At 42.9% G+C, this 12616-nt stretch overlaps 1 protein-coding gene across 9 annotated transcripts; it reads right to left on the reverse strand.

Moving 5' to 3' along the window:
* Positions 1-8018: 8018 nt before the first annotated feature.
* Positions 8019-11765, reverse strand: LOC145508951 (olfactory receptor 10H3-like). Of its 9 annotated transcripts, none has more exons than XM_081496735.1 (4): positions 11692-11765; positions 11313-11496; positions 10737-10781; positions 8019-9089 (listed from the first exon to the last, which is right to left on the reverse strand). In XM_081496735.1, exons 3-4 carry the CDS (start codon positions 10771-10773, stop codon positions 8128-8130), a joined length of 999 nt encoding a protein of 332 aa, XP_081352861.1. In that variant the 5' UTR covers positions 10774-10781; positions 11313-11496; positions 11692-11765; the 3' UTR covers positions 8019-8127. The 9 variants fall into 9 exon arrangements, with proteins under 9 accessions (XP_081352861.1, XP_081352863.1, XP_081352859.1 ...); XM_081496737.1 differs by having other exon boundaries at positions 10737-10804; XM_081496733.1 differs by having other exon boundaries at positions 10737-10849.
* Positions 11766-12616: the final 851 nt, after the last annotated feature.

Genomic DNA, 12616 nt, shown 5'->3' on the forward strand with positions numbered 1-12616 from the left:
TGGAGAAGGGATAGGCTACCCACTTCAGTATTCTTGGTCTTCGCTGGTGGCTCAGACGGTAAAGAATCTGTCTGCAATGAGGGAGACCTGGGTTCGATCCCTGGGTTGGGTAGATCCCCTGGAGGAGGGCATGGCAACCCACTCCAGTATTCTTCCCTGGAGGATCCCTTAGACAGAGCAGTCTGGCAGCCTGCAGTCCCTAGGGTTGCACAAAGTTGGATATGACTGAGGGACTAAACGCACACACACGTTTAAGTTGAATAGTAAATTATCCTAAAATTATCCTCATTTGTCCTAAAGTTGAATTCAGTCCTTCTTTATAACTTGAGCAGTAAAAACCTCTCATGTTAACATGAAGTGTGAGGATGTGGAAACAAGTCCAGTCAAAACTGGAGAACCCTGAGCAGCTTCTTTTGCAGAATATAAGGCAAGTTTCCTGTTATTTTTCACATGTTATCTCATTACATATGTGAATGAACCTCACAAAGAGGGATCAGGGCAGATAAACTCACACCCACTCCATCTGATAGAGGGGAGACTGAGGCTCAGAATGGTTGTATGACTCATCCAAGGTCACTCAACTTAGGCTTCCAATGTTTGTCTTTCCATCCAACCCTTCACACATCACTTTCCTGCAATATGATATATTCACCTCTTAGAATGGGCTTCCCAGGTGGCATTATGGTAAAGAATCTGCCTGCCAACAGGGATGCAAGAGACATGGGTTTGACCCCTGGGTTGAGAAGATCCCCTAGAGAAGGAAATGGCAACCCACTCCAGTATTCTTGCCTGGAAAAGTCCATGGACACAGGAGCCTGGAGGGCTGCAGTCCATGGGAGTGCAAAGAGTGGCACATGACTGAAGCATTCATGCAACCTTCACACTTAGAGAAAAGTTGAAATAATAGAGTCACTGTGTGGTAAAGAATCTGCCTGCAATACAGGAGACCAGGGTTCGATCCCTGGGTCAGGAAGATCCTCTGGAGGAGGGCATGGCAACCCACTCCAGTATTGCCTGAAGAATCCCATGGACAGAGAAGCATGGTGGGCTAGGGTCCATAGGGTTGCAGAATGAAACATGCCTGAAACTACTTAACACACACGCATGCACCTCTTGGGATGGCTCAGAGAGTTAAATAACATCCTCTATGTAGGGCAACTGATCATGATTGGCAGACAGTAAGGACCCAGTAAATGCCAGCTTTCAAAGATCTATTTAATCATTACCTATGGCCTTCTGTAGGAGAAGGCAATGGCACCCCACTCCAGTACTCTTGCCTGGGAAATCCCATGGATGGAGGAGCCTGGTAGGCTACAGTCCATGGGGTCGCTAAGAGTCGGACATGACTGAGCGACTTCACTTTCACTTTTCACTTTCATGCATTGGAGAATGAAACGGCAACTCACTCCAGTGTTCTTGCCTGGAGAATCCCGGGGACGGGGGAACCTGATGGGCTGCCGTCTATGGGGTCGCACAGAGTCGGACACGACTAAAGTGACTTAGCAGCAGCAGCAGCAGCATGGCCTTCTGTGTCTCAACTCTTGTGCTAGTTTTGAGAGTACAGAGATGGATCTGTTGCTAGTCTCTCTCTTTGAAGAGTTTCCATGATGCTTAGTGGCAAGACACACAGAGAAATGTCAGAGCTCTCACCAAGACATGGACCAGGTTCTAGCATTAGTTAGTGTGTTAGTCGCTCAGTCGTGTGTGACTCTGCGACCCCATGGGCTGTAACTGGCCAGGCTCCTCTGTCCGTGGAATTCTCCAGACAAGGATACAGGAGCGGGTTGCCCTTCCCTTTTCCAGGGGATCTTCCCAACCATGTCTTCCTCCAGAGGATCTTCTTGGCCCAGGGATCGAACCCTGGTCTCCTGCACTGCAGGCAGATTCTTAACTCTCTGAGTCACCAGGGAAGCCCAGACCAGGTGCTAAAGGCCATCAAAAGGAGTGTGACTCTGCAGCTTGGGAGCATCAGCCAGGTCGTCCTTCATTCCTGTACTCCATCAGCTCTCACAAGGGCCCCCCTTCAGAGGACACTTGGGAGTTTCTGGAGACATTTTTGGTTGTTACAACTAGAGGAGGCAGAGATGTGATATAATTTCTAGTGGGTCAAGACCAGGCATGCTGTTCAATTTCCTAGAATGCACGTCGACTTAAAAAATAGTCACAACTTAAAAGTTGAGACTTACGTTTTATTCGGTGGAAGATGCTTGCTCCTTGGAAGAAAAGCTATGACAAACCTAGACAGCATATTAAAAAGCAGAGATATTACTTTACTGACAAAGGTCCATCTAGTCAAAGCTACGGTTTTCCCAGTAGTCATGTATGGATGTTAGAGTTGGACCATAAAGAAAGCTGAGCACTGAAGAATTGATGTTTTTGAACTGTGGTGTTGGAGAAGACTCTTGAGAGTCCCTTGGACTGTAAGGAGATCCAACCAGTCCATCCTAAAGGAAATAAGTCCTGAATATTCATTGGAAGGACTGATGCTGAAGCTGAAACTCCAATACTTTGGCCACCTGACATGAAGAACCAACTCATTGGAAAAGACCCTGATGCTGGGAAAGATCGAAGGCAGCAGGAGAAGGGTATGACAGTGGATGAGATGGTTGGATGGCATCATTTACTGGATGGACATGAGTTTGAGCAAGCTCTGGGAGTTGGTCATGGAAAGGGAAGCCTGGCGTGCTGCAGTCCATGGAGTTGCAAAGATTCGGACACAACTGAGTGACTGAATTGAATTGATTGAAGCCCAGGAGGCAGCATCTCAAGTAGCCTTGAGCGAATGACTCAGTGGAGGTGAGGGGAGGAACCAGGTTATATAGGTTATATAGAAGTTTTGTAATAAGGGCAGGTAGTCTGAACATCAAAAGATTATTATTAGTTAAAGAAAACCAAATATCCCAAGTTAAGGAATTCAGGGCTTTTCTGTGTATGGGAAGATACAAGAATCTGGGCTCACTGAAATCTTTCCTTTCATAGGCACCTCACCTATCTGGGGCCAGTTTCCTGTGTTTTTCACATCCTGAACTCCCTTGGGGCTCACTGTTTTTGTTTTTCAGTGACTAAGTCTTGTCTAACTCTTTGTGACCCCATGGACTGCAGCACACCAGGCTTTCCTGTCTTTCACTATCTCCCAGAGTCTCCTCAAACTCATGTGCATTGGGTTGGTGATGCCATCCAAACATTTCATCCTTTGTCTCCCCATTCTTCTCCTGCTCTCAATCTTTCCCAGCATCAGGATATTTTCCAACGAGTCGGCTCTTTGCGTCAGGTGGCCAAAGTACTGGAGCTTCAGCTTTAGCATCAGTCCTTCCAATGAGTATTCAGGGTTGATTTCCTTTAGGATTGACTGGTTTGATCCTCTTTCTGTCCAAGGGACTGTCAACAGTCTTCTCCAGCATCACAACTAGAAAGCATCAGTTCTTCAGCACTCAACCTTCTTTATGGCCCAACTCTCACATCTGTACATATGAGTTCCTACAGGGCTCACCATAGGGAATGGGTATAGTCTGATGGCTGCTAGAAGGTATTTTTCTCCTTCCTGAGTGCCTTTAGGGCTCACCAGCTCACATCAGAGGGCTGCAATTGCCAATGATTGTGACATCTTTGTTTACTGATATGGCAAGAAATATTCCATTTCTCATACAGAATAGACCCCACTGCAAAGACGAGCCAGCTTCAGATGTCAGCAGTGCCAAGGATGATAAACCCTGCTGTATTTACTTAACAAGGGCTTCCCAGGTGGGTCAGTGGTAAAGAATCCACCTGCCAATGCAGGAGACATGGTTCAATTCCAGGGTCAGAAAGATCCCCGGAGGAGGAAATGGCCCACTCCCATATTCTTGCCTGGGAAAAATCCCATTGACAGAGGAGCCTGGTAGGCTACAGTCCACGGGGTCTCAAAGAGTCAGACATGATTGAAGCGACTTAGCACACACACAAGGGGAAGTCTAGCAGGGTTAGGACTAGGTGCAAGCAAATCCCCTTGACAACTAAATTTAAGGGACTACCACACAATTCAGTGGCCAAGAAAAATCACATTTCATGCAATATTTTTAAAAATCAAAATTAATGCAAAAAATTCACAATGAACAGAGTATCAGCATTTTAAATAAACATGTGCTACAACTCTGCACTTTCATCAACCTGCCTCAGTCTTCTTGCTCTGATCCAGCCCTTGGGGTCTAGAGTACGACTATTAATTCTATGTACACTCACTAAGTTTAACTTCTTTGGTTGTTTTTAATTTTTTAATTAAATTACTACCATGTAAAAATTAATAAATTTGTAAGCAATTAATACAAAATAAGGTAAAGGAGTAAAAATACAGTTTATTAAATTTCAGAATGCAGTGACATTAATCAAACTAGAATAAGTTGATTTTTTTCTTTAGTGATCCCAGGGAAGCACATTGGCACTTCTTGGATATAATTCAGAAGTCACCTATGCTGTCAGTTCTCTCATATTCACATAGTCCGATTCTTACCCATTTCCTAGGATCATCAGTGTATTCTAAGATGTCTCCAGATTTGTGATCAGTCATGGAGCACTGACTGTACCCCAGGGCTTGTGCTAGCCACTTAATCATCCATTGTACATAACATTTTCAAAAGAGGCAATCCTTACCATCTGGGACTTCTTCACAATTTATAGTGGAGACAAAGGATGTTTCCAAATATTGCTAATGAACTAACATGAATCTTTCAATACAACCCAGGAGCCTGACTTTATAAAAGGAGTCAGAATTATTTTTAGCTCAAGCAACTTCGTGTTTAAACCCGACACTCTTTTTGTATTCATACACCTGCTAACAAAACCAAACACAAAAAGCATATAGTCTGTTTCATTAAACTTAAGACATGTCTCCCCAAGCCCCTCATATCGGGTGTTTCTTCCTAACTGCCTGTGAGCAGCATATTTTAAGCTTTGGCCTCATTTCATTGATGTCTGCTAAAATTGGTCTCTTCCTTCCAATTTAGGTTTTCATCCCTTCCTGGAACAGACTGGCCTCCCTTCCTCATAACCCTAAGAAATGAATGCCTCTGAGCCCCAGCTCCAACTTCATGAATTCTATTTTTTCCACTTAAGGGGCAAGCAGCTGATCGAGAGCCAAGTAGGAGCTCCCTCTTGCTTATAAGATGGCTGGATAGAGGTCACTCACTTTTTGCAGGCTCAACTCTATGCTGTTGTTGTTGTTTAGTTGCTAAAAGTGGTGTCCAACTCTTTGTGACCCCATGGACTGTAGCCCACCAGGCTCCTCTGCCCATGGGATTTCCCATGCAAGAGTATAGGAATGGGTTACCATTTCCTTCTCCAGGGGATCTTCTCAACTCATGGATCGAACAACCCAGGTCTCCTATATTGCAGGAGGATTCTTTACTGAGCCACCTGGAAAGCCCGTAGCTTGAACAAATAGCTCAATCTTTAAGATTCTCATTTTCCTCCACTCAAAAATATGGGTAATAATAGATGTGGGTGTAACATATGCATGTGTGTGTCAGTCGCTCAGTCGTGTTCAATTCTTTGCAACCTCACAGAGTAGCTTGCCAGGATCCTCTGTCTGTGGGATTTATTTTTCAGGTAAAAGTATTAGAGTGGGTTGCCATTTCCTCCTCCAGGGGATCTTCCTGACCCAGGGATCGAACCTGCATCTCCTGCATTGCAGACAGATTCTTTACCTCCTGAGCCATCAGGGAAGCCCATAAATACAGATATATATGGATTTATTTTGTGATTTTGAGGAGCTAACATATATGAAATCCTACCACAATGTATGACAAACTGCAAGCACTCATATGTGATAGATATTCTTAAGATCCTTGTTTTAAAATCTCTTCTGCCTCCAACTTGAGGTCTGGTCTCACCCCAAGTTAAAACTTTACATCCCATGGAAGATGCCCTTCCCGGATCATCAGTCATATCATTCTCAAACATCAGCACGGGAATCAGATAGATCTAAACTTCCCCATGAGTCTGCCCCTTGCCCTGCCCCCTGTCTTTATTTTGGCTGTGTTTGGCCTTCATTGCAGCATGCAGGCTCCCTAGCTGTGGTGCATGGGCCTAGTTGCCGCAAGCCATGTGGGATCTTAGTTGAACCCACGTCCCTGCATTGGAAGGAGGACTATTTACTACTGGACTACCAGTGAGGTCCCCCCCATAAGTCTTTTATTCACCAGTTGTGTGACCTCCACCCACATTTCTCATCTGCATAATGGGAGCACCCAAAAGTAGCCTCTGACCTCTGTGCCTTTTTGAGATAGCACTTCACCCTTGAACATACACCCCAAAGAGAAACGAATATTTCATGAGAAATTAATATTTTACTTAATGTATGTGCAGGAAAGGGGAAAAAGAATTTTCATAATATGTCAGCTAGAAACATCCTTTTAACACACCTTAAGAACTGAGCCTTAAGAACTTGAAGGTTTAACACACTTAAGAACTGACCCTTCTGTTCTTTTCTCTTTCCCCTTCCTCTCTCTCTCCCTCCTCTCATTCACTCTATTTCTCTCCTATTTCATTCTCTCTTCCTCTCTAGTTCCCTTTCTACCTCCCTTACATTTCCTCTCTTTCTTCTTCCTCATATACAATTAGACCTGTTACCAACAGTTTCATTCTATCTCTCCCAGATTTGACCCCATTTCCTATTTTCAAAAAAAAAAAATTTATTTATGGCTGGCACTGGGTCTTCATGGCTGCTTGCAGACTTTCTCTAGTTGCGGTGAGTGGGGGCTACTCTTTATTGTGGTGCCTGGGCTTCTCATTGAGGTGGCTTCTCTTGTCATGGAGCACAGGCTCTAGGTGCGTGGGCTTCGGTAGTTGTGGCCCACATTACTAGATCGCAGGCTCAGTAACTGTGGCGCATGGGCTTAGTTGCCTCATGTCATGTGCAGTCTTTCTAGACCGGGGATGAAACCCATGTCTCCTGTGTTGGCAGGAGGATTCTTAACCACTGGACCACCAGGGAAGTCCCCCATTTCCTATTTATCCAATTCATTTTACAGATGGATTTAAAAGATTCCCATTCACTAGTTCATTCTCTTTTTCTTTCCACCTGCATTCTGACCTACTTCACTCAGCTCAGCTCAATACAGAAAACCTCTGTTGGGTTTATCCATTCCAGAGATAGTATGGAAATGTAAATAGCAAACCATTATCTTGGAAACAAATAGTTTTCTTGTTTTACATGTGTTGTAACTAAGATGATGATAATTAAAAGACATTGGAGGGGACTTCTCTGGTGTGTCAGATGGGAAAGAATCTGCCTGCCATTCAGGAGACCAGGGTTCCATCCCTGGGTCAGGAAGATCTCCTGAAGAAGGAAATGGCAACCCACTCCAGTATTCTTGCCTAGAGAATCCCATGGACAGAGGAGCCTGAGGGCTACAGTCCATGGGGTCATAAAGATTTGGATATGACTGAGTGACTAATACACTTTCCCTGGTGGCCTACTGGTTAAGACTTTGCCTTTCCAGTGCAGGGGCTATGGGTTTCAACCCTGGTCAGGGGGCTAAGATCCCACACTGCTTGCAGCCATAGAAGCAAATCATAAAATAGAAGCAATATTGTAACAAATTGAATAAAGACTTAAAATGGTCCACTTCCAAAAAAAAAAAAACTTAAAAAAAAGACATTGGACACAGTGTTTCATACATAAAACTGCTTAGTGTTTGGGTGGTACTTACTGGGCTGGCCAAAATGCTCCTTCCGGTTTTCTGTAACATCTTACAACCATTTTGGCTGACCCAATATTATCAGCTTCACATTAATCTTTTTATTTTTATTTTATGTGAAAATCTTCTCTGGCTTGCCTGTCCAAGACAATCTGCCTGTATCAGTGCCCACACATCCATCTGATGCTCCCCATCTGCTTATAGACAGATTACAATTCTAAGGTATACATGATGAAACAGATTTTATCACATGAGGTATAAAAAAGAGATCATGATGGCTCAAGTCTATGCAAGAAGGAGACAAAAAAATTGAAGAGAAACAAATAGCCAGTATGTATCAAACTCTATAAAGTGTGGATATATTCACAAACCTAAACCCTTACAACAGTTCTAAGGAGACAGACATTATTATACCAGCCCTTTTGTTCATATTTCTCCACCACCCAACCGGTCATCAGGAGCCTAGAGAAGAGAATTTTCTGTGGAAGCTTCTCTGAATGGCGATCTTCAGCTCCTTATTCCTCAGACTGAATATGATGGGGCTAAGAAAGGGGGTGAAGACTGTGTAGGTGGTGGCCATGAGTGTGTTACTATCCACAGAATGGGGGCCCTTGGGCTTCAGATAGATGATGGAGGCAAAACCGTAGTGCACGACCACTATGGTGAGGTGGGAGACACAGGTGGAGAAGGTCTTGTGCCGGCCCTCAGTGGAGGGGATCCTCAAGATGGCAGCCACGATGAAGACATAGGAGAGGACGATGAGAAATAAGCACCCCAGCAAGGCTGTGACACAGACCAGAATCACACCCATGGTGACAGAGGCTGTCTCCTTCCCACAGGCCAACTTCAAGAGGGCAAACACGTGACAGCCAAAATGGTGAATCTCATTAGACCCGCAAAAGGTGAGGTGAAAAACTATCAATGTCAGTATCAGTCCCATGACTGAGCCACCAGCCCAGCACCAAGACACAAGACGGGCACAGTCATGGGGGCTCATGAGCACATTGTAGCGCAGAGGGTGGCAGATGGCTACATAGCGGTCATAGCCCATGATCATGAGCAGGAAGGAGTGGGTGAAGCCAAACGTAAAGGAGAAGAACATCTGGCTGGCACAGGCCATGAAGGAGATGGAGCGGTGGGTGGAAAGCATGTCTACCAGCATTCGAGGGGTGACTGCAACAGTGAACAGGATCTCGGAGATGGAGAGGGCACACAGGAAGAGGTACATGGGGGTGTGGAGGCTGTGCTCCCTCCAGATGGTGGCCATGATGAGCAGGTTTCCCAGCAGCGTGAACAGGTACATCAGCAGGTAGAGCAGGAAGAAGGCGGGCAGGAGCTGCTGAGGGAAGTTGGAAAAGCCAGTGAGGATGAACTCAGACACTGTGCTGTAGTTCTGACCAGACAAAGATGCTGCACCTGGTGAGATCAGAAACAGAATCAACAATGGCTAAAGTATAGGCTCTGTTGTAGATCATGGAAATTTAAGAGCTGTATACTACTTTAAAATGTCCTTAATTTATCTGAGTCTCACCATCTTCATCAGTAAAATGGGTTAAATCATAATACTTCTTACTGTTCAGTCTTGTGATAAAGATAAACTGAGATTAAATGCTTACGTGTATCAAATGCTTAAGACATAGTTTGGCCACTGGGTTCTCATTATAATCTTTTCTTTCAAAAGTAAATCATAAAATAAATCCAGAAATATATCTAATTGAATAGTTTAAACATCAAATGTCAAAATTTTAGGCTAAAATAATATTGGAGTTGAATATACAAATTTAGGTATTTTATTAAGAAATTTTATCAAGGAAAAAATTGTGCTTAAATAAAGTCAAATTAGGTTATTGGAAAAGATTAATAAGATAGAGATACAGAAAGAGAAGATACCAACAACAAAACATGAAATTAAAATTGGGAAGTCAATATAAATATAATGAGTATTGGAAATTAATAAAAATAGTAAAACAGTATGTCAACAAATACGAAACTCTAGATGAAATGAATGAACTTTTAAAAGAATGTAAAATTCCAAAACTGGAACAAGAAAAATTAGGGGTCCCAAATACATAAATATTTTTAAAAATTCAAAAGTTTTAGTTAGTTAAAAAGCTTTCCTCTCTAAAATCATTTCCCCAATTGGGTTTGCAAGTAAGCTCTCTAAACTTTAAAGGAACAGTGGGTGAGTATCTTATGCATGTTCTTCAACAAACAGAAAAATACATGAAATTGCCCAGCTCATTGCATCAGGTTAATGCAATCTTGATTCTAAAACCCGGTAAGAATATTTGTAAGAGAAGATAATTATAAGCTCATTTTATCTACTCATGCAGATTTAAAAATTCAGAGTAGGATATAACCCAGTAAAATATCATGGTACTAAAAATAATATATTATGATCATGTAGCTTTCATTTATCCTATTAATGACAAGGATGGTTCAGCATCAGAAAATCTATCATGTGATTCACTACATGAATAAGCTATAAAAGAAAAAATCATTTATTTATTACTATTCCAAATAAGGCAGGAATAAAGTTCTAATATTCAAGTTTTATTCACAATTTTTAAAAAAACTCTTTTGACCATGTGGGAAGGTGCCTTTCATAGCTAGATTAAGAATATATAGTATAAAGTCCAAAAAAGAGAGGATATGTGCATACAGGGATGTTCTTGATGGCTGAGATGGTAAAGAATCCACCTGCAATGCAAGAGACCCAGTTTCAATACCTGGGTCAAGAAGATCCCTTGGAGAAGAGAATGGCCAACCACTCCAGTATTCTTGCTTGGAGAACCCATGGACAGAGGAGCCTGGCAGGCTATTGTCCATGGGCTCACAAAGAGTTGGACATGACCAAGCAACTAACACTTTCACTTTTTCATATGTATACATATAGCTGATTCACTTTGCTGTACAGCAGAAGCTATAATAACATAGTAAAGCAACTGAATTCCAATAAATAAGTTTAAGAAAAGAAAATACACCATAAAGCCAGCAAGTAGTATACTAATGGTGAAACTAGATGCATTATTTTAGGATCAAGAATAAGCCAAGCATACTTACTGTCTCTGCTGTTCTTTAACATGGAACTGAAAGTCATGAGTGGTGCTACAAGGGAAAAAAGATAAGGACTGGAAAAAAAGATAAGGATTGGAAGGGAAGACCTGAGCATCTATCTAGAAAAGATAAAAGAATAAAGATGTAACATGTTAGAACAATAAGAGATCACAAGGCTACATAAAGAAAGATCAACTTTCAAAGATTTATGATCTTTCTCATAATATTACATCTAATAATCATTCAAAGTATACAGTTTAAGTTAAAATTAAGATAAAACTCCCAATAGCAACACAAGCTATACAGAAACCACTCTCAAGCATTTTGGTCTCAGGATATCTTTACACTAAAAAATTACTGAGGCCCCTAAAGGGTTCTTGTTTGAGTGGGTTATGACTATAAATTTTTACTATATTAGAAATGAAAACCAAGAATTAAAAAATATTTAATTATTAGTACATTTAAAAGAACACTAATAAACCTAGCACATGCTAATTTAAGTAACACTTTTTAGTCAAGTAACATTTTCAAAAAAACTTAGAGTGAGAAGAGTGGCTTTGTTGCACATTTTTTCGAATATACCTAATATCTGCCTTGTAGGAGACAATTTGATGGCAGTGTCTGCTTCTTCATTCAGCTTAAAACATGTTGTTTTAGTTGAAGTAGATGATGAAAAACATTCTCATTGGTAGAATAAGGAACTCACAGACCCGCAGAAAAGTTGTCAGGGACCCCCAGAAGTCTCCACATCACACTTGGAATACCTCTGTTACAAAACAGCTGGAGTTAACCAGAAATGTAAATACTCCAAAGACTTGGGTCTGAGAACCACTGACCCACGAACTGCAAAGGGCACCTACATTGGGTGAGAGCTAAAGACTCAGATGGACAACCTGAGAAGACCTCAGGCAGCCTCCCAAGATGGAGCTCTTCCCTAACGACCCTTCTCTCCAGGACTGACCTCCATCCCCAGGCTGGACAGTGCTTCCCACAGCTGTAGGGTTCTTCCTTCCTACCATTCCCTCCAGGTCCCCCTCAGTTCAGTTAAGTTCAGTCACTCAGTCTTGTCCGACTCTTTGTGACCTCATGAATTGCAGCACACCAGGCCTCTCTGTACATCACCAACTCCAGGAGTCTACTCAAACCCATGTCCATCGAGTCAGTGATGCCATCCAACCATCTCATCCTCTGTCGTCCCCTTCTCCTCCCGCCCCCAATCCTACCCAGCATTAGGGTCTTTTCCAATGAGTCAACTCTTCGCGTGAGGTGGCCAAAGTATTGGCTTTTCCATGAGGTGGCCAGGAGGGAAGGGCAGAAGAATTTCTGCAGCTTGATGCTATCAGTGATACCCATAGGCCAGGGTGGGATCAGACCCCCTAGAACAGATCTTGTCAGTTTATTTCTGCTGTAGCCTTTCCTACTGGCTGCTCCCTAGGGTGTCTTCAGGATCCCAGCCTAGAAGATCTGTCTTCAGGGCCTGGAGAGGCTGGGAGGGGCCACAAGGGCTCTTCAGAGACTGCTGCCTCTAAATTTCCTCCAAATATCCACACACAAAAAGACTCCCTGCTTTCTGTACTCAGAGAAATCTCAGCCCATATTCAGGGCTGAGAAGCTCCCAGTCATTGAGGAGACTAGGTTGGACACAGATACCATCATCACCTTGGGATCAAGGAAGGGTCAGAGGGAAGGCGGGAGCTGAAGAAATCCCAAGTGGGAATCAGTGACTCTGCTCTGGAGAGAGGGCAGCTGGAGGGCTTCCCACACAAGGGTAATTTGGAGCTGAATCTTGGATACTGGTTTCTCTTGGGCATTGTAAGTGTTCAGCATCTCTGATCAAATTGGATAGTCTTACTTCTCTTCTCAATCAGATTCCACCCTATTCCCAT

This window comes from Giraffa tippelskirchi, chromosome 6 (assembly GCF_054371585.1).
Source record: "Giraffa tippelskirchi isolate mGirTip1 chromosome 6, T2T-mGirTip1v1.2.pri, whole genome shotgun sequence".
Lineage (NCBI taxonomy): Eukaryota > Metazoa > Chordata > Mammalia > Artiodactyla > Giraffidae > Giraffa > Giraffa tippelskirchi.